This window comes from Neoarius graeffei, chromosome 7 (assembly GCF_027579695.1).
Source record: "Neoarius graeffei isolate fNeoGra1 chromosome 7, fNeoGra1.pri, whole genome shotgun sequence".
NCBI lineage: Eukaryota > Metazoa > Chordata > Actinopteri > Siluriformes > Ariidae > Neoarius > Neoarius graeffei.
Window position 1 is genome coordinate 77,015,457 of NC_083575.1, and position 19,805 is coordinate 77,035,261.

General features: G+C 42.2%; 1 protein-coding gene across 3 annotated transcripts; it reads right to left on the reverse strand.

Annotated features, from left to right (window-relative positions):
* Positions 1-865: 865 nt before the first annotated feature.
* Positions 866-18,761, reverse strand: scoca (short coiled-coil protein a). Of its 3 annotated transcripts, none has more exons than XM_060926431.1 (4): positions 18,538-18,761; positions 5,710-5,781; positions 5,539-5,619; positions 866-2,117 (listed from the first exon to the last, which is right to left on the reverse strand). In XM_060926431.1, the coding sequence occupies exons 1-4, from the start codon at positions 18,599-18,601 to the stop codon at positions 1,975-1,977; spliced, it is 360 nt and encodes a 119-aa protein (XP_060782414.1). In that variant the 5' UTR covers positions 18,602-18,761; the 3' UTR covers positions 866-1,974. The 3 variants fall into 3 exon arrangements, with proteins under 3 accessions (XP_060782414.1, XP_060782416.1, XP_060782415.1); XM_060926433.1 differs by lacking the exon at positions 18,538-18,761 and adding an exon at positions 11,143-11,259; XM_060926432.1 differs by lacking the exon at positions 18,538-18,761 and adding an exon at positions 9,793-10,484.
* Positions 18,762-19,805: the final 1,044 nt, after the last annotated feature.

A 19,805-nucleotide genomic window follows, 5' to 3' on the forward strand; every position in this document is an offset into this window, starting at 1 on the left:
TTCATAACACTCGTTTGGAAAGGCTTTCCATTAGATTTTGGAATATCGCAGTTTGGGGATTTTTGCTAATTCAGCCACTAGTGACGTTGGCGAGAAGACCTGGCACACAGTCGATATTCCAGTTCATCCTAAAAGTGTTCTGTGCAGTTGGAGTCTTCACAAGAAGCTTCACAAACCCTTTCTTCATGAACCTCGCTTTGTGCACAGGGGCGCTGTCGGGCTGGAACATGTTTGGTCTCCTTATTTAGAGTGAAGGGAAACCTTGAAGGGATCCTCCGGTGGATTTATTCTCAAACTTGTTTGAAGGAGTCGCAGATTTCAAAAATCACACTTTACATTTTCAGAGACCAAATAGTGCTCCAGAAAAATGAATTTTCTTTAAAACACCAGATGGGCTTCCTGCGTTGGTGATGTATGCGATGACGTCAGGTAGCGGTCGCTTGGAGCAACTCGGCTGTTTATGTTCTCCGTTTGCATCACGGTTTTACAAGAACTTTACCGGATTTATCAGTTTTTAAATAAAGTATCCCTCGTTGTGTAGCATATACACGCCACACTGATGCTAAAAAGGGAAGCACGAGCTGGAACTCGACTGCATTTTCCGCAGAGAAAATGCAAAGTGTGCTTGATCAGCTGTGGCAGAGGATCACCGACAGAAACTGGATCAGATACTTCTTAAAAAACTGAAATTCGGTAAAGTACTCGTAAAGCTAGCAAAACTACAATGTAAACAGAGAATACAAACAGCCGAGTTGCTCCAAATGACCGCTATCTGACGTCATCGCATGTGTCACTACCGCAGGAAGCCCATCTAGCATTTTAAAGAAAATTCATTTTTCTCGACCGCTATTTGGTCTCTGAAAATGTAAAGTTTGATTTGTGAAATCTGTGCCTACTTTTACTTAAAATAAGTTTGAGATTAAATCCACTGGAGCAATCCTTTAATGGTAGAGCGCACACTGACATCCCATTATATACCATCGTTTGCTTCTGATTACGTGGGAACAGTTCGGAAAAGGCCCACGTATGGGTGTGCGAGTCAGGTGTCCACATAGTTTTGGCCGTATAGTGGATATTTTGGAGATGAAGGACGTCGATCATGGTCCTTCCTATGGATTGGGATTTTGCAGAAGGCCCCATTGTGGTGTGTAAATTGTATTTGACTTGTCAATGCAAAGTCGTGGCCCATGTCTACCAAGCGTGCATGCATGCTGGGGCCTACTGGATCCTCGTACAAGGCTCTTAAACCCTCTCTGCTCCAGAAGCGCTGTACCATAGCTGACCCAAGCGAGAATATGCAAAGACAAGAATGTAACTGTACTGTATTTGTATACGTGACAATAAAGGCATTGTCTTCACCTGACCGGGCTCAAGTAGGACGTCACGTACAGACCCTGAATATTTATAACCAGCCCCTTCACTGACTTTTTACCAATGCAAAATAAACTGCCCATGATAGTTCTTCATTGTTCCCATTCATTCACCAATATCAGCTTCTTAAATCATGCACGTCTCTTTGGAAGAATAAATAATGGCACCTCATGCACGTTCAGGCTAATCTTCCTGTGCTGCAGAGTACACGGCGCGTCTTTTCTATGCTTCTCTCTTTAACATATCGTAATATAAAAGTTTAAAAAAAAACAAGCCGGTCATTAAAACAAAAACATGATTGACCTGCATAAAAAAAAAGGCTGCATTATTTTATCAAACGGGTTACTGAGAAGCTAATGCGCATTAATGCTGTTGATATTGGACCACAGGCTGAAAGTACGTCTCTCTGCGTGAGCATTATCCACAACCGGCCAGGACGATAAGGCAGTGAACGCAGAGGCAAAGAATGAAACGTTTTTACAGAACAAATAAACTCAGAGCTCAGCATGGGTATACATGTGAAAGCCTGAACGTTGGTGCATACTGGCCTCTGTGTTAAAGGACGAGCTATCTGTTGGGAAGGAACACGACGCTCCGTGTGTTTTATTTCCGTTTGCTCTTGGTGTCGGTGGTCTGAAACACACTCGAGGCTGACATGAGGTTCTCGATGTACTGGCCCAGAACCTGGTTCTCTGACTTCAGCTTCAGGTTCTCCTCCTTCACGGCATCCACCCGAGCAGAGAGATCTTGAAAGAAAGAGAGCAGGAAGTGAATTTAGATCCATTAAGATGACAGTGAATCGCTAATGCTCTTTAAGATGGTATGAGTGTGTCGGAGTCGGACCGTATTACACTGGAGGAAGGACATCACAGCTGTGTAATATAGGGTGTGTCCCAAATGCTCGGGTTTGACAGGAATCGTAATAACTCACTACACTCTATGCTCTAGGGATCGACCGATATGTTTTTTTCAGGGCCGATACCGATTATTATGGAATTGGGATGCCGATAACGGATATGTGCAACCGATAAATGTAAACATTATAATTCACATGAAATTAAACATAGCACACACTGACACAGACCTTCATATCCATGAAATGTACCGTATTTTCCGGACTATACGTCGCTCCGGAGTTTAAGTCGCATCAGCCAAAAAATGCATTATGAAGACGAAAAAAACATATATACGTCGCACCAGACTATAAGTCGCACTTTTTTGAAGGGTTATTCTATCCATAGAATCTGTGATTGTATCTGATAAGCGGCGCGTGGTTACTGCGCGACTGCATTGTTTAATAAACGAACAGCTGAGCAGTGATAACGCGCCCTTTGCCCTGTAAGTAGCCTAGTCTGATTATTTTAAATATCTACTACTATCTTTAATACTATCACTATCGTTATTACTAATAGCCTATATTATTATTATAACTAATATTAGTAGCCTATTACTGATGCATTAATCAGTTTGCTTTTAGATTATTTTTACCGGTAGGGCTTATTATCGCCCCATGGCTCTTTCATCTTTGTTATTAAAGCTGTAGTCATCATCAAGGAGAGTCATTCTTCATTTTTGTCGAATTTTATTTCATTAAATCAGAGGTCAAGTAGGCTATAGGTATATCATCTCCAAAGACAACCGTCTAGTGAAAAAAAAACAACAACCGCTTTAATCCCCTACTTAAATCCTTAAAAAGAGTAATTTAACTCATGTCTTGTGTGATCTGATCTCCAATGGTGAAATAAACCGGTTGTGATATGAGTAGTCTTATTTTAGAAGATAAATTTAATATATAATTTAATATATAGCCTAATAAAAATAATATTTTATAACATATCACGACATTACTGTCTGTAACTGTTCGTCACTAAAGCATTTTCTAAGATTATAATGTCTGATATTATTTTTTTTTTACACACACAATAAGCGCGTGTGCGTAAAGTTATAGTAAACCACCCCCCACCTTTTTTTTTTTGAGTCGCCGGACCCACCCACCTCCTGCGTTCCGGGACCTCCCACTTCACAAATTAAGCACTGCCTAAAATCATTACATAACTTATTTAAATAGCTATAGGCCTAAAATCATTACATAACTTATTTAAATAGCTATAGGCCTATCATTAATAATAAAACACAGGTCAATCAAGTTTATCAAGCTGATGATTTCACTCCAAATCAGCAAATCCATTGAATTCCTCATCCTCGGTGTCGCTTCTGAACAACTCTGCCAACTCCAGCGGCAGACGAAGCGCCGTTTCCTCTTCTTCTGTGTGGTTGTCATCAGACTCAGCATCAGCTCCAGTTATTCCGCAGTGAAAAAAAAAACCAAAAAAAACCCCATATATACGTCGCACCGGAGTATAAGTCGCATGGCCAGCCGAACCATGAAAAAAAGTGTGACTTATAGTCCGAAAAATACGGTATGTTTAATTGTAAAATTGAACATGAAATTTTGTGCAGGGAGATGCCAGCAGCATTTGTACAATAAAGTCAAACATTAGTTAGAATAAAATGAGAAATAAAATAAATATTCACCAATAAAAAAATAAAAATCACTCCCTACTATATTACAGCTCACCATTTTCAGTGGAAAATAAATGAAAATACACTCTGGATTCTTTTACACTAAGAACTAAGTAAGACTTACCAACTTCAAGTAGTTTTTAAATAACAAATCAAGTGTAGGGAGCTGCCTGCAGGATTTTTTAAAAAGTAAAATCAAACATACAGTAAAGTCGGCTATCACTCCCTATTAGGAGCGGCTGCTCCTTTAAGAGTATATCGCTTTCCGAATCAGAAGCGCTAGCGAGGAGAATCACTTGCGCAAGAATTATAAATACTAGTCACACCTGGCTTGTTTAAATGTTCAAACAGCGCTTTATAAAGTTACCTAACATATACAAGTGCAATGCGCTTTTTGAGCACGAGTCACGTCATGAAGTTTACTCATCACCATAACGAATAGCCAGTAGGCTTGCGCTGCCTACAGAACACAAACACTACGTTTTATTTGGTCTTCCCTTGACCGCCTCTCTGTATGGCTGTCATTCTACTGTTCGAGTAGAACTACTGACACATTCACAACGTTTCCAGACGGGGATTTAAAAATGACTGCAGCCTACGTTATGCTGTTTCAGCGAGACTAGTTGGTTGTAGGCTAATTCAAGTGCTTCCTTCCGTAAGCTAAGTTTGCCTGGCTACACAGATGCAAATGGACAATTTTAACGAGTAGTAGATGAAGAATGTAAACATATAATGATGTTGTGCTTTTGCAACTTGTGTGTTTGTGACTTATTGCAGCAAAAGCAGCGTCTCCTTACCTTGATACGGGCGCCTTGAAACAGTTCAGAGTGTTTAGCTGCGCGTGTCGATTGGCTATATCTCTTGTGCCAAACAAATCAGATGTTTTGGTGGGCGGGACCGTGTTCTTGAACTCAGAGAGGCGAGTGCAGGAAAGGACGTGCAGTGACAGTCGCGTTAGGAACGAAACGGCTGCAAAAAGGCATGTTATCGGTATATCGGTGGAAATTATGGCTGATACCGATAACCCTAAAAATGCAGAATATCGGCCCGATATATCGGCCAGGCCGATTATCGGTCGACCCCTACTATGCTCACTCAAAAACACTAACTATCAAAGCACGTATAAATGGAAGTCGTGAATTTTTGTTCATCTGACGACGGAGGTCGTGCCAACATTCTGCTCTGGTGTACAGAAAATGAAGACGAGCAGATTGCTGAATCGTGTCGGCAGAGAGAACGTCTCTTTGACGTCTCATTACAGCAGCATGGAAATAAATAACAGATGAATCACAGCTTCCTGTATCTTTATTAAAGATGTATACTTTGCAGAACAGACTTGTTTCTGTGAGCTTGGATCACGCTGACGGATGAGAAGCAGAACGTGTAATTTTCCTTAATCGCCAGTCTATTGTTAGAGGATCGTCATCGGGTAATCTGACACGGAGAACACGTTAGTATGTCTGTCCTAGAGTTCGACCAAGATTTTGTTGGGATCTTCTCGTACATCTCGTACCGTGTGACAAATACTGTAAACCCAAAGTCTAAAACTGGCTACATCTGAACAAGCCAATAATAAATCATTTGAGAGAAATGCTGACTATCGGGATAAAATACCAGGAGAAATGCTGCGTCTTTAACTTTTACCTTCCAATGTGTGCTGGAGCTCCAGCACTTGGTTAATGAGGCGCGTCTTCTCCTCCACTTCAACCTGATTCTCCATGTCTCCTTATTGAACAACAAGCACAGGAATAAAACATGAGCACGCTGAAATTTTGTCTGGGGAGAGATTTCCAAAAAACGCTTTTGTCTATTTACCATCTATGTCACAGTTCATGGTGGAGAGCTGCTCCTCTGGTTTAGGGCGCAGGGCTGCAGGGTCACAGTCAGCTGAAATCGACAAGACAAGACGTGTTATATCTGACGTCACATCCGCCTCATTAGCTATGCAGGACATGAAGTGGTGGTCAGCTAAGCTCACTGCTCACAAAGCGTTACTATCGCTGGGGCGCCTTGCTGGTCATTAAAATGCCCTACGCGTGCGTTGTTTTGGGCTGCTCGAATCGAACAGACCGATAAGTTTCTTCCAGGTTCCCCGTGAAGTGATGATAAAGGGTGAAAGAGCGAAGGATTTTACCAAAAGTTGACGAGAAAGGTTCAAGAGCCACCTTTCTCTGCGCTGGAAGAGAGCCGATCGGAAGAACACTCGAGTTTGTAGTGATCACTTCGTGAAAGGTTTGTAAATTCCTTTCATTCACTTTGTTTGGATTCGCAAATCACTTTTCACGCCATTTTCGTGATGTATCGAAGTTCAGGAGATACTTAAGTCCTCAGATGTGCTTTTGTTTACTGTTTGATCGTGGTCGCCATATTGTAAACTAACACGTATATGTATAATACACATAATAGCCAGGTCTTTAAAGGGCTTTCTGTGGATCTTTGTGAATGATTTACCTTGAAGAGAAGAGCAAGGAGGATCGAGAATCAAGCGGCTGTGGTTTGTTTACACCCGATACTAAAACTTCTAACGTCCTAGCAACTCTCTCAAAGACGCGTACAAAAAGCCCAAAAACCGCCTCCTTACCCGGGCATAAATGATGCAGGATTTATCTTGTAGTGTCCTGATCCCCAGATCTTTAACCCAGCCACATATAAAAAGTTGTACTCCTCCATGCTCTCCCAGGTTTTCATCTGTTTGTCCGTGACTGCAGCACCAGGTAGTTTGAGATGTCGGGGAACTCAACGGATGGATAATTTTCCAACTCACAGGAAAAATCCTTTTTAATTAGCGTGGAAGGATCTATCCCATTGCAAAGAGCAACTTTCCGAAGGAATCTTCAGTGTGCATTGGCCTCTAAACTGCAAAAATAGTCAGAGACGGTTTCACTAGCTCTTTACATAACGGCAACCAAATTGATTTGCCAGGCCACCAATTCATTCACCGGAAGTAAACTTGCAAGCAAAAGTCACGTGACTGAACCTATTTAACACACACACACACACACAATCATTTGCCATTGGAGGTAGAAAATCAAGTGTCCTATAATTGTTGACATGGTGAAGCTCTTTATAAGGAGCCATGTATTTAACATTTACGGAGGGAGTCACCAGTGTCAGTTTTTTAGCATCTTAAGTAACTTTAAGAGACAGGCTTTTGTCAATTGGAGAACGTGTCTTTCGTTAATAAATAAGTAAGTGTTCATTCATTTTTTTGAGGTATAAGAAGTAGGGATGATAAGATTCACTGTTTTGTATCAATGCACCAGCACAAAATTTGCCCTAATTGAAGAACGCGTGCACTGGATACAGTTTGGGATGCGCTCAGGATACATCATTTCTCACATCTTTGCATCGGTAAAAGCCAATGTATCAATATATAATTATTATTAAAGGCCCAATGTCTTTATTAATTAGAAACGTGACCAAAATTGTCAAATAAATTATTTTTAAGATTCCTTTTCTCTAAACGCACACACTCATCTCATCACTCTCTCTGTTGTCAGTAGCAAAGTCTCACACGAGTCAGAGATCACAACAGAGGAGAAAGAGCTACACATTCAGCATCATATCCATTTGCATCGTATTAAATCTTTTTTTTTCCAAACTGCACTGTGTTGCAAGAAGAATGAATCATATTGCATTAGTAGTTGCTTCCTTTGTTATGGATCTTTAATGTATCAGATTGTTGGCAATGCATTGAGATTTCGGTGCACATCCCTAATACGAAGAATAAATAGGAGGATATTACACAGCTGCGTGAAGATATGAAGTTTATCATGAGTGAAGGAAGCGAATGAGTTATATATTATATACGAGCTTTTATAAAACTCGTCTTTGACCCGTTCAGCATCATGCTAGCTGAATGGAATATTATCTGATATACCACTCAATGCCAACCAATATTATTTAAATGTGTCACTCAGATCCGCAATGTATTTCGTCTGAAAAATGAGCTTTTCAACACGAGAACTTCATATCTTCTTTCCAATGTGTGACTTTCTTTTTATTATATAGACACATTCACAAATAAAAAGTACCCAAATTTATCAAAACAATTTATCAATTTCCTCACAAGTGACATAAACAAACAAACAAACAAATAAATAAATAAATAAATCTCTCATTATCTCTAGCTGCTTTATCCTGTCCTACAGGGTCGCAGGCAAGCTGGAGCCTATCCCAGCTGACTACGGGTGAAAGGCGGGGTACACCCTGGACAAGTCACCAGGTCATCACAGGGCTGACACATAGACACAGACAACCATTCACACTCACATTCACACCTACGGTCAATTTAGAGTCACCAGTTAACCTAACCTGCATGTCTTTGGACTGTGGGGGAAACCGGAGCACCCGGAGGAAACCCACGGGCAGAACATGCAAACTCCGCACAGAAAGGCCCTCGCCGGCCACGGGGCTCGAACCCGGACCTTCTTGCTGTGAGGCGACAGCGCTAACCACTACACCACCGTACCGCCCCTATACATACACATACATACATTATATATATATATATATATATATATATATATAAAAAAAATTACTTACCAGCTTAAGGTCGGTCCGTATCATGAAATACTGTGACCGAGGTCTTGAAAATATTTTTGGGAATTTTCAAGGCCGAGGTCACGGTATTTCACGATACGGACGGACCTTAAGCTGGTAAGTAATATATATATATTTTTTCTTTACCAAATTCTAACAGAAAATGAGAGCGCCCGAAAGGGAAACCACATTTAGAACAAACTCGTCAAAACCTGTTTGACAAGCTACGTCAGCTCGGAATTTTCAAAAAATAAAACTCGCTTTCGCTGTGAACACTGTCGTTATCGCTATCCATGCTGTAAAATTAACGCCATTATATTGAGAAAAGCGAAAATAAATGTCAACAAAAAATTGCTACTATGTTGTTTGTTGTTGTGAACGAGCAAGTCGCCAAAGGTCCGTAACCGGGGTCTGGCTCATCGGATTCCGGACTGGTCGCGAGCCAATCAGAGCGCAGGATGATGGAAACCGGGCCATGAAAAAAATAAAGAGATTTATATCACGGTTTTGGTTCTTCATGTCCCGGCTGTAGCTCGTATGAAAAATACGAGTGGTGTATTTCCCAGTAAACCACTCGTGCCTATATAATAAAACACGGCACGACATGCTGTTATCGGAAAATATTAACTAGACGTCATTTATTTTCTTCGACCTGCACATCCCTGTGTGTTTTATTCCTTAATTATATTTATTTCTGATAAAATTATCCATCTAAATATCTTTAGGAAAATCTTCCATCTTCGTGTCATGCATTTTGATATGCAAATGATCGTCATGACGCATGGAATATGCAAATTATTCACGGAAATGACGTCACTTGATGACCTTTTACTGCACACACTGACTACTTTCCCCTGAAAAGAGCTGAAGTGAAGAAACTTTGCCAATCCGCTGTTTTTAATTCAGCCAAAACAACCAGCACGTCCTCCTAATGTTAAATAAACCTCATAAGAGCAGCAGAAGAATATAAAAACACATTAAAATCTTTATGACATGGAGTTTTTGTCACAGCTAAAAAGCCCCATATCGCTAGCAAGCTAAAGAACTAATAATACTCCAGTCAGGCTAATCTCGGCTAAAAGGTGGCTAACTCTGACTATTTGTTGTTACTAACGAAGTGACAAACAGCGTAAACTCTTCATACATCATTAAAAAAAATACAGATTTAATCATTATATTATTTACCTGCGAATAATGTTATTGTCAGCAAGCGAGACTAAGTTAAATCATTAAATCTGATGCTAACTTGCTAACACTAGCTGTGCCTCTGCTAGCCACCGTTACCCAAGAAATTATAATTAAAAAAAAATACACAACTCGGACGCTTAGTGACTATAACAGCATACATTATCTTACCGTCTGTGAGCTTTTGGATAAAATAATAATCTCACAGGGATAAATAAACCAAAAAAAAAAAACCCCCACAAAGGATCACCGGAATGATGACTCTCCACACCACACCGGGGGTCGGAGCGAGTTTTACTGTAATACTGACTCTAACCACTAGAGGGAGCCAACAAAGCGTCAATGTCCAATATTCATGGCTGAAGCCTAAATTCCTCACGGCGTCCTATATAGGTGCCCTATGTTGATGAAAGAATAATAGGTTGTTCACTTAATGTAGTGCACTACATGTCTAAAAGTGCGTTATTTGAGATTCAGCCAAAGGTGGATCGGATATGAAATCAAGTGACTAGGATCCGAATCTTCCACCCGATACGATTCTTGAGGTATTGGTTTGATACTGACGATACCACTGAATTTGCTATGTTATGATATTAAAAGTTTTAGTAGCCTTGGATGGATATGTGACCAACTTTGTTCAGGCCTACTGTTAATTTACGAATGATGATGTAGTGGTTAGCACTGTCGCTTCACAGCAAGAAGGTCCGGGTTTGGGCCCAGCGGCCGGCGAAGGCCTTTCTGTGCGGAGTTTGCATGTTCTCCCCGTGGGTTTCCTCCGGGTGCTCCGGTTTCCCCCACAGTCCAAAGACATGCAGGTTAGGTTAACTGGTGACTCTAAATTGACCGTAGGTGTGAATGTGAGTGTGAATGGTTGTTTGTGTCAGCGCTGTGATGACCTGGCGACTTGTCCAGGGTGTACCCTGCCTCTCGCCCGTAGTCAGCTGGGATAGGCTCCAGCTTGCCTGCGACCCTGCACAGGATAAGCGGCTACGGTATATAAGCGGTATTTTTATTCTGCACACAAGCGCAGAAAATGAACCGCACACAGCAAATGAAATGAAATGTAAATTAGTACAACAGCAACAATAATAATAATTGGATGGCACGGTGGTGTAGTGGTTAGCACTGTCGCCTCACAGCAAGAAGGTCCTGGGTTCAAGCCCAGCGGCTGGCAAAGGCCTTTCTGTGCAGAGTTTGCATGTTCTCCGGGTGCTCCGGTTTCCCCTACAGTCCAAAGGCATGCAGGTTAGGCTAATTGGTGGCTCTAAATTGACCGTAGGTGTGAATGGTTGTTTGTCTCTGTGTCATGACTTGTCCAGGGTGTACCCCGCCTCTCACCCATAGTCAGCTAGGATAGGCTCCAGCTTGCCTGTGACCCTGTACAGGATAAGCGGCTACAGATAATGGATGGATGATGTAGTGACATGGTATTTTAACAGAGTATCATAGTATTTTAGGTATCAGTCGCCTTGCTATCTTATTTAGACATCATTTTACAGATAAGAAAAAAAATTTAAACACCAGTTCTTGGTCCGGCGGCACGGTGGTGTAGTGGTTAGCGCTGTCGCCTCACAGCAAGAAGGTCCGGGTTCGAGCCCCGTGGCCGGCGAGGGCCTTTCTGTGTGGAGTTTGCATGTTCTCCCCGTGTCCGCGTGGGTTTCCTCCGGGTGCTCCGGTTTCCCCCACAGTCCAAAGACATGCAGGTTAGGTTAACTGGTGACTCTAAATTGGCCGTAGGTGTGAATGTGAGTGTGAATGGTTGTCTGTGTCTATGTGTCAGCCCTGTGATGACCTGGCGACTTGTCCAGGGTGTACCCCGCCTTTCGCCCGTAGTCAGCTGGGATAGGCTCCAGCTTGCCTGCGACCCTGTAGAACAGGATAAAGCGGCTAGAGGTAATGAGATGAGATGAGTATTATGGATGTGGTGAAGGAGGATATGAGGACGGTTGGAGTGACAGAAAAGGATACAGAGGACAGGAAGAGATGAAGGGACATTATCTGGTGTGGTGACCCCTAACGGGGACAGCTGTAAGAAGAAGAAGAAAAGTATAATCAATTTATGATTGTTGCTTTGATTAATTTCAAACATTGCCTTTTAAATTGATTCATCAATCCAAGTTGTTTGATTGTTACACACCTAGTGGTGGCTGAGCATTACTTCTTTAATGCTGTCCCAAGTTGTTGTTTTTTTTTTGTTTATTTGTTTGTAACTGAAGAACTGGGATTATTTGTTTGTCTATGTGTTAATGTTTAGGTCTTTTGCATACATTAAATTAAAATTTGCATACATTTCTACATATCAAACAAATTAATGTCCGTGTTGAATTAAAGAAGCAGCTTTGGGACCTAAAGGTTGCCGGTTCAGTTCCCTGGACCAGCACGAATGGCTGAAGTGCGCTTGAGTAAGGCACCTAACCCCCAACTGGTCCCCAGGCTGCAGTATGTTATGCGTCGCTCTGGATAAGAGCGTCTGCTAAATGCCTGTAATGTAATATAATGTAATGAATTCTTAATTCTAATTGGCCAAATGTTTTTGATTCATTTTCTATGACAGTAGCTCTAAAAGTAGTTCTGGCTGCAAGGCAAATCACAGGTTTCTATTAATGCACTCTTTCTATTAATGCTATTGTTTTCATAGTAACAGCCAGTTTACAAGGACTTATCCAGAGGATGATCCATATAAACAGCTTAAAAATCATGTTGGTATTTAAGACTACAGTTACACTACAGCTCGCGATGGGTTTACGAATACTTGGCGATGAAAAATTGGTAGCATCGCCACCAATCGTGCAATGCATAGCAAATGTTCTCCAAGCTGTCTCCACCTCGTGAGTGGCCAAACACGTCGCAAAAAAATTTCATTGCATGCACTGATATTTGATGGCAATTTTTTTTGTCTTTTAAGCACCACTGTATAGTGTAACCATAGCCTAACAAAGAAAAATGCATGTACCGTATAATCCTTAATCTCATCTCATCTCATTATCTCTAGCTGCTTTATCCTGTTCTACAGGGTCACGGGCAAGCTGGAGCCTATCCCAGCTGACTATGGGCGAAAGGCGGGGTACACCCTGGACAAGTCGCCAGGTCATCACGGGGCTGACACATAGACACAGACAACCATTCACACTCACATTCACACCTACGGTCAATTTAGAGTCACCAGTTAACCTAACCTGCATGTCTTTGGACTGTGGGGGAAACCGGAGCACCCGGAGGAAACCCACGCGGACACGGGGAGAACATGCAAACTCCACACAGAAAGGCCCTCGCCGGCCACGGGGCTCGAACCCGGACCTTCTTGCTGTGAGGCGACAGCGCTAACCACTACACCACCGTGCCGCCCCATAATCCTTAATATGGTGAATTTTATTTTATTGAACAAAAACAGTAAGACATTAACACCAGGTTTGGTCTAGCTTTTAGCACCTTTAACGCTCTGAATAATACATGGAAGAATAGAGGGATCACATTGAGCACCAAAATTACAATCTATGAGTGTGGAGTAATCACGATACTGCTTCATGGTTGTGCAACATGGGCTCTTAATAAACAACAACTACAGCGTTTGGATGCATTCCATCACAACTGCTTACGAAGGATTTTGAATGTCCGATTTTACGACCACGTTTCAAAACGCGAGATAAGGAGAAGAACTGGGTGCTCCACACAAGCAACCGTCATCAGTCATCGACATCTCCTCTACTTCGGCCATGTAGCTAGAATGCCAAGTGAAAGGCTCCCACTACGTCTCCTCTACTGGTTGCCCACTCATGGGTCTCGACGCGTGGGGCGTCCCAGGCTACCCCTGTTGAAGATCTTAGAACAAGACCTCCGGCTCCTCTTGGGTGATGATTGCAACATCTCGGATGGTGCGAGACTAGCATTAGATCACAACAGATGGCGTCGCCTCTTGTTAACCGCACTGAACGAATGCAAAAAATGTGAGCAGGCAGAGCCGTCACCTGACTACAACTGAAGACCTGGACAAGGTACAAGGTAAGGAACATAAAAAACACTGAATGACAAGCTGAGGTGGGGTGGGGTTTTTTTTTTTTGGTCTTATGAATAGAAAAACAGAAAGACTAGTGAGGGAACAGCATTAAATGTAATTATAAACAATTAAAAAGTCTGACTTGTCATTCTGTGAAGAATTAAAAACTGTAATTTTTTGGAAAATGGCTGTGATATAAGAGGAAAGTTTGTGAACCCTTTAGAATTTTCTATATTTCTGCATAAATATGACTTAAAACATCATCAGATTTTCACACAAGTCCTAAAAGTAGATAAAGAGAACCCAGTTAAACAAATGAGACAAAAATATTGTATTTGGTCATTTATTTATTGAGGAAAATGATCCAATATTACATATCTGTGAGTGGCAAAAGTATGTGAACCTCTAGGATTAGCAGTTCATTTGAAGGTGAAATTAGAGTCAGGTGTTTTCAATCAGTGGGATGACAATCAGGTGTGAGTGGGCACCCTGTTTTATTTAAAGAACAGGGATCTATCAAAGTCTGACCTTCACAAAACACATTTGTGGAAGTGTATCATGGCACGAACAAAGGAGATTTCTGAGGACCTCAGAAAAAGCGTTGTTGATGCTCATCAGGCTGGAAAAGGTTACAAAACCATCTCTAAAGAGTTTGGACTCCACCAATCCACAGTCAGACAGATTGTGTACAAATGGAGGAAATTCAAAACCATTGTTACCCTCCGCAGGAGTGGTCGACCAACAAAGATCACTCCAAGAGCAAGGCTTGTAATAGTTGGCGAGGTCACAAAGGACTCCAGGGTAACTTCTAAGCAACTGAAGGCCTCTCGCACATTGGCTAATGTTAATGTTCATGAGTCCACCATCAGGAGAACACTGAACAACAATGGTGTGCATGGCAGGGTTACAAGGAGAAAGCCACTGCTCTCCAAAAAGAACATTGCTGCTCGTCTACAGTTTGCTAAAGATCACGTGGACAAGCCAGAAGGCTATTGGAAAAAATGTTTTGTGGACAGATGTAACCAAATAGAACTTTTTGGTTTAAATGAGAAGCGTTATGTTTGGAGAAAGGAAAACACTGCATTCCAGCATAAGAACCTTATCCCATCTGTGAAACATGGTGATGGTAGTATCATGGTTTGGGCCTGTTTTGCTGCATCTGGGCCAGGACGGCTTGCCATCATTGATGGAACAATGAATTCTGAATTATACCAGCGAATTCTAAAGGAAAATGTGAAGATATCTGTCCATGAACTGAATCTCAAGAGAAGGTGGGTCATGCAGCAAGACAACGACCCTAAGCACACAAGTCGTTCTACCAAAGAATGGTTAAAGAAGAATAAAGTTAATGTTTTGGAATGGCCAAGTCAAAGTCCTGACCTTAATCCAACTGAAATGTTGTGGAAGGACCTGAAGCGAGCAGTTCATGTGAGGAAACCCACCAACATCCCAGAGTTGAAGCTGTTCTGTACGGAGGAACGGGCTAAAATTCCTCCAAGCCGGTGTGCAGGACTGATCAACAGTTACCGGAAACGTTTAGTTGCACTTATTGCTGCACAAGCGGGTCACACCAGATACTGAAAGCAAAGGTTCACATACTTTTGCCACTCACAGATATGTAATATTGGATCATTTTCCTCAATAAATAAACGAGCAAGTATAATATTTTTGTCTCATTTGTTTAACTGGGTTCTCTTTATCTACTTGTAGGACTTGTGTGAAAATCTGATGATGTTTTAGGTCATATTTATGCCGAAATATAGAAAATTCTAAAGGGTTCACAAACTTTCAAGCACCATTGTAACACACTTCAGGACATGGAAAATAAGCCAGTTCAGGGTGGTAACTCCACATTAGGTCACATGACCCTACCCTATTGTAGATTATTTTCTTATAACAGCACATCCATCCTCAAGTGTTTTATTCTTGACATATTACATGAAGTAGTGATCACCTGAGGCAATCTCCTCTCAGGGGAACACATTCCCAATCCCGATAACATTCATACATTCACATACAGTCCACCTACTGCATGTTTTGCGAGACAGGAAGAAACTGGAGAACCCATGTATGAGTACACATGAGGAGAACATGCCAAACTCTGCACAGACAGTAACCTGAGCTCAGGATCAAACACGGGATCATGGAGCTGTGAGGCAGCATCGTACCATTGGATCGCCATAATGCAATAATATAATCTTATAATGTAATAGAGCTGGGATGGGAAGTATTATATAAAATCTCATACTGGTACACAACGAAAATTAAAGCAATACAGAGTTTTGTGGGTGGCGTGGTGATGTTGTAGGTAGTGTTGCTGTCTCAAAGCTCCAGGGTTCCCAGTTTAAACCTGAGCTCAGATTTCTGTCTGTGTTTATATGGGTTTCTTCTGGGTTCTCTGGTTTCCTCCCACCTTCCAAAAACATGCAAGTACTGTACAAGACTGGCTACTCTGAGAATGAGTGTGTGAATGAGCCCTGGACTGGCATCCGATCCAGTGTGTATTCCTAGATCACACTCAGTATTCCCGGGAAAGGCTCTGGATCCGTCGCCACCCTAACTAGGATGAATCAGAAGATTCCTGAAGATGAATTAATGAATAAACAATCACTTTTTCAGACATCAGTGTAGCAGTGCTACTGGTCAGCTTCACACACAGAGTTTCACTCAATGAATTTATTCACACTAGAACTCTAGCGAAACAGGAGCTTCTCACGGGGTTATACATCATATGATGAGCTGCAGCTGGCTAACACTGGAGCATTTCTTCAAGCACTGTGATTTGTGTGTGTGTGTGTGTGTGTGTGTGTGTGTGTGTGTGTGTGTGTGTGGAGTATGTTTATGCAATCAGAGTATGCAGTGCAGAGACTGGATGGCTAAAAAGCCTAGATTTTCTCCATGACCGTGAATAGCGTGTACTCCCAAAGCACTGACAATCAGGATCTCCAGGCTATGGATACGTGGCAACATAAAAAACACCAAACTCGCACTCTTCAGACCCCAGATGCTGCTCCAAACGAGCACAGAGTGCTATGGGGGCGTTTACTTCTTTTTGCTGGCTTTTTTTTTTTTGCTTTGGAATCCAATTAGAGTGAAGCATCCTTGTAAATCAATACAAATTTGATCTGACTGATCACCTTTATCATATGATGAAACATTTTTACCCTAATGGCTCTGGTCTTTGTCAAGATGGCCCCACCCTCAACCACAGGGGGCTCACTAAAGCCTAGGTCACAACCGGACGTACGATTTTTTGGCCATGCGATTTTTGGCGTTTCCCAAATCGCTGCGTTTTTTTTTTTTTTGTTCGTGGAGAAAGACGCAGGCGGCACGGTGGTGTAGTGGTTAGCGTAGTGTAGTGGTTCACCCTCTACAATGCAAAATATTATTGAACAATTCAAGGAATCTGGAGGAATTTTGGTGCGTAAAAGGCAAGGGCGGCGGCACGGTGGTGTAGTGGTTAGCGCTATCGCCTCACAGCAAGAAGGTCAGGGTTCGAACCCTGTGGCCGGCGAGGGCCTTTCTGTGTGGAGTTTGCATGTTCTCCCCGTGTCCGCGTGGGTTTCCTCCGGGTGCTCCGGTTTCCCCCACAGTCCAAAGACATGCAGGTTAGGTTAACTGGTGACTCTAAATTGACCGTAGGTGTGAATGTGAGTGTGAATGGTTGTCTGTGTCTGTGTGTCAGCCCTGTGATGACCTGGCGACTTGTCCAGGGTGTACCCCGCCTTTCGCCCGTAGTCAGCTGGGATAGGCTCCAGCTTGCCTGCGACCCTGTAGAAGGATAAAGCGGCTAGAGATAATGAGATGAGATGAGATGAGATGAGATGAGAAAGACGCACGTTGGCCGTAAGTTTGTCTTGCAACCTGAAAAAACATAAGCGCCCGTAGAGTTTTTTTTTGACATGACAAAGAACCTCTGCGGCCAGTCTACGGCTCGAAAATCAGCACGTCACACGCGCGCCCTCCGTGCGTTTCACGCGCGCCCTCCGTGTGTTTCTTGCATGTAGACCGGCCGTAGGAGCACGTACGGCCGGTTGTGACCGAAGCTTAAATGGTTTGACGAGGAGGAAAATGTAATGTAAATCATATTCTTTGAACTTCACATTGACGAGAGATTTCGGAGCGATGTGTTAGACAACACTTTCTCCCACCATCGTCAAAACACCAACAGAGAGAAGCTTTTATTTTTTTTTGGAAGAATCTTTTGGCATTCATTTTTTGTACAGTTCCAGAGATATGTAGAATCGATGCCAAGCTGTTCTGGTGGTTCATCGTGGCTCAACAGCTTACTAAGACAGTGTATGTTGGTTTTTCCTTTATTTTGTCACTGTCTCTATAAATGCATTTCAATAATGTGACCAGATGGTTAACTAACTGTCATCTTTACAGTTCAAACACACACACACACACACACGCAAAGACACACTGTGATTGAACAGGAAAAACCAGTGCTGCCTACTCCACACATGCCCTCCTGATGGTATGCTGTGCAGTCAGCGATCACGAGGATGTATAATCTATATGCTGAGTCAGCAAACTCCCTCCTGTGCGCATGCCTCTATTTGTGTCTGTATATGAAGGAGAGGGGAAGAAAAAGCTACACCATAAGGCCTTAATCTAATTTACGCTCCTTATTATACCCTAATTATATTCCACTGTTGTTGTAGAGATGTATTTAATAACCTGCACATATTATTTAACCTTCATGTCATGTGGAAAGTTCAATTTACTCCCACAACATATGTGTCAACTGGAAAAACCCTCATGTCCATGTTCGATAACGTGCACTTTGTAATGCAGGTGTGTACTGTATATGTGTGTGTTTGTCCGTATCTAATCTAAGGTTTCCTTTTCGTTATAACCCAAAGGCGGTTTTTAAGCTCAGATGAACAGACACGAAATATGACATGCTGAGCCCTTACCTGAGTCATCAGCCAGAGAGATGTTGGTGAACATCCCGTCTTCGTCGTCTACTTCTCCTTCCATTTTTCTCACTGTGCGTCTGTGTGTATCACCCAGATCCAGCAAAATCAATACATTCTCTATAGTTCATTAAAGCACCTGGCCTATTTTTGTTGTCTTACGTTTCCTGTGTGCTATACTCTGCCAACACACACACTCACGCTATCATAGCACACCTGCAGCCGTTGGGCCGCACCCTGTCAATTATTTAGTGTCTCCACAGCAACAGGCTGGACCTGCGAGACTGCTCGGGTGACACTGCCTTGAGGCAAGCGCAGTAAGAGGAGCAAAGAGTTCAAAGGTCACTCTCTTTGTTTTTAGGAGTTTAAGCCAGTTCTTTGCACATCGAGAAGACATGACTTACCGTTTTAATGAGTGACACATTAACCACAGGAGCAGACCAGAACACGTTCAACATCACTGCCTTAATTACTGAGCCCTTTGATCACTGCGGAGGGATTCAGTTCACAGCTAATCTTCATTTATAGCCTTTATTATGATCAAGACATGCTAATATCAGAGTCCCAAATTGCTCCCTGCTGCCTGGTAGGAACTAATGGACTGTACACTCCGTCTAGTGCACTATATGGTGGATCTTTTATTTATTTATTTATTTATTTATTTAAAGACCAACATGTTATTTAGGACAATACCGTATGCAGTATTAGTGGTGTCCAGCTGCTCAGAAAAATATTTCTCAGCCAAAGCAATAAGAAAACACTTTAAGGTGCAGTTTGTTTAAATGTTTAAAGAGCTTTCAAGAACTATAGTCTCATTATCTGTAGCCGCTTTATCCTGTTCTACAGGGTCGCAGGCAAGCTGGAGCCTATCCCAGCTGACTACGGGTGAAAGGCGGGGTACACCCTGGACAAGTCGCCAGGTCAAGAACTATAGTAATTATTTAAAAAAAAAATCTAAAGTCCTTCCCATGCCACATGCTCGGCCTCTCACGTAGCTAGGGTTACAGTGGGGGGCTAGTCCTCTGGTAACCGCAAGAGTTTGACTCCCCACTCACATTTGTATTGCGGCATGCCTTGCCAGAAGGTACCATTTTTATGATAGTCGTTGGCAGGGTGCGATTTGTCAAAAAACCAGAAAGAGGGATGTTTTTTTTTTTAATCATGAAACGTCACAAAATTAAGGTAACAATAGGCTAACAGCTCAGTAACATCCGATGATATCAAATGAATAACACTAAATGAAAACGAACACTAAACCAGAGATAGTA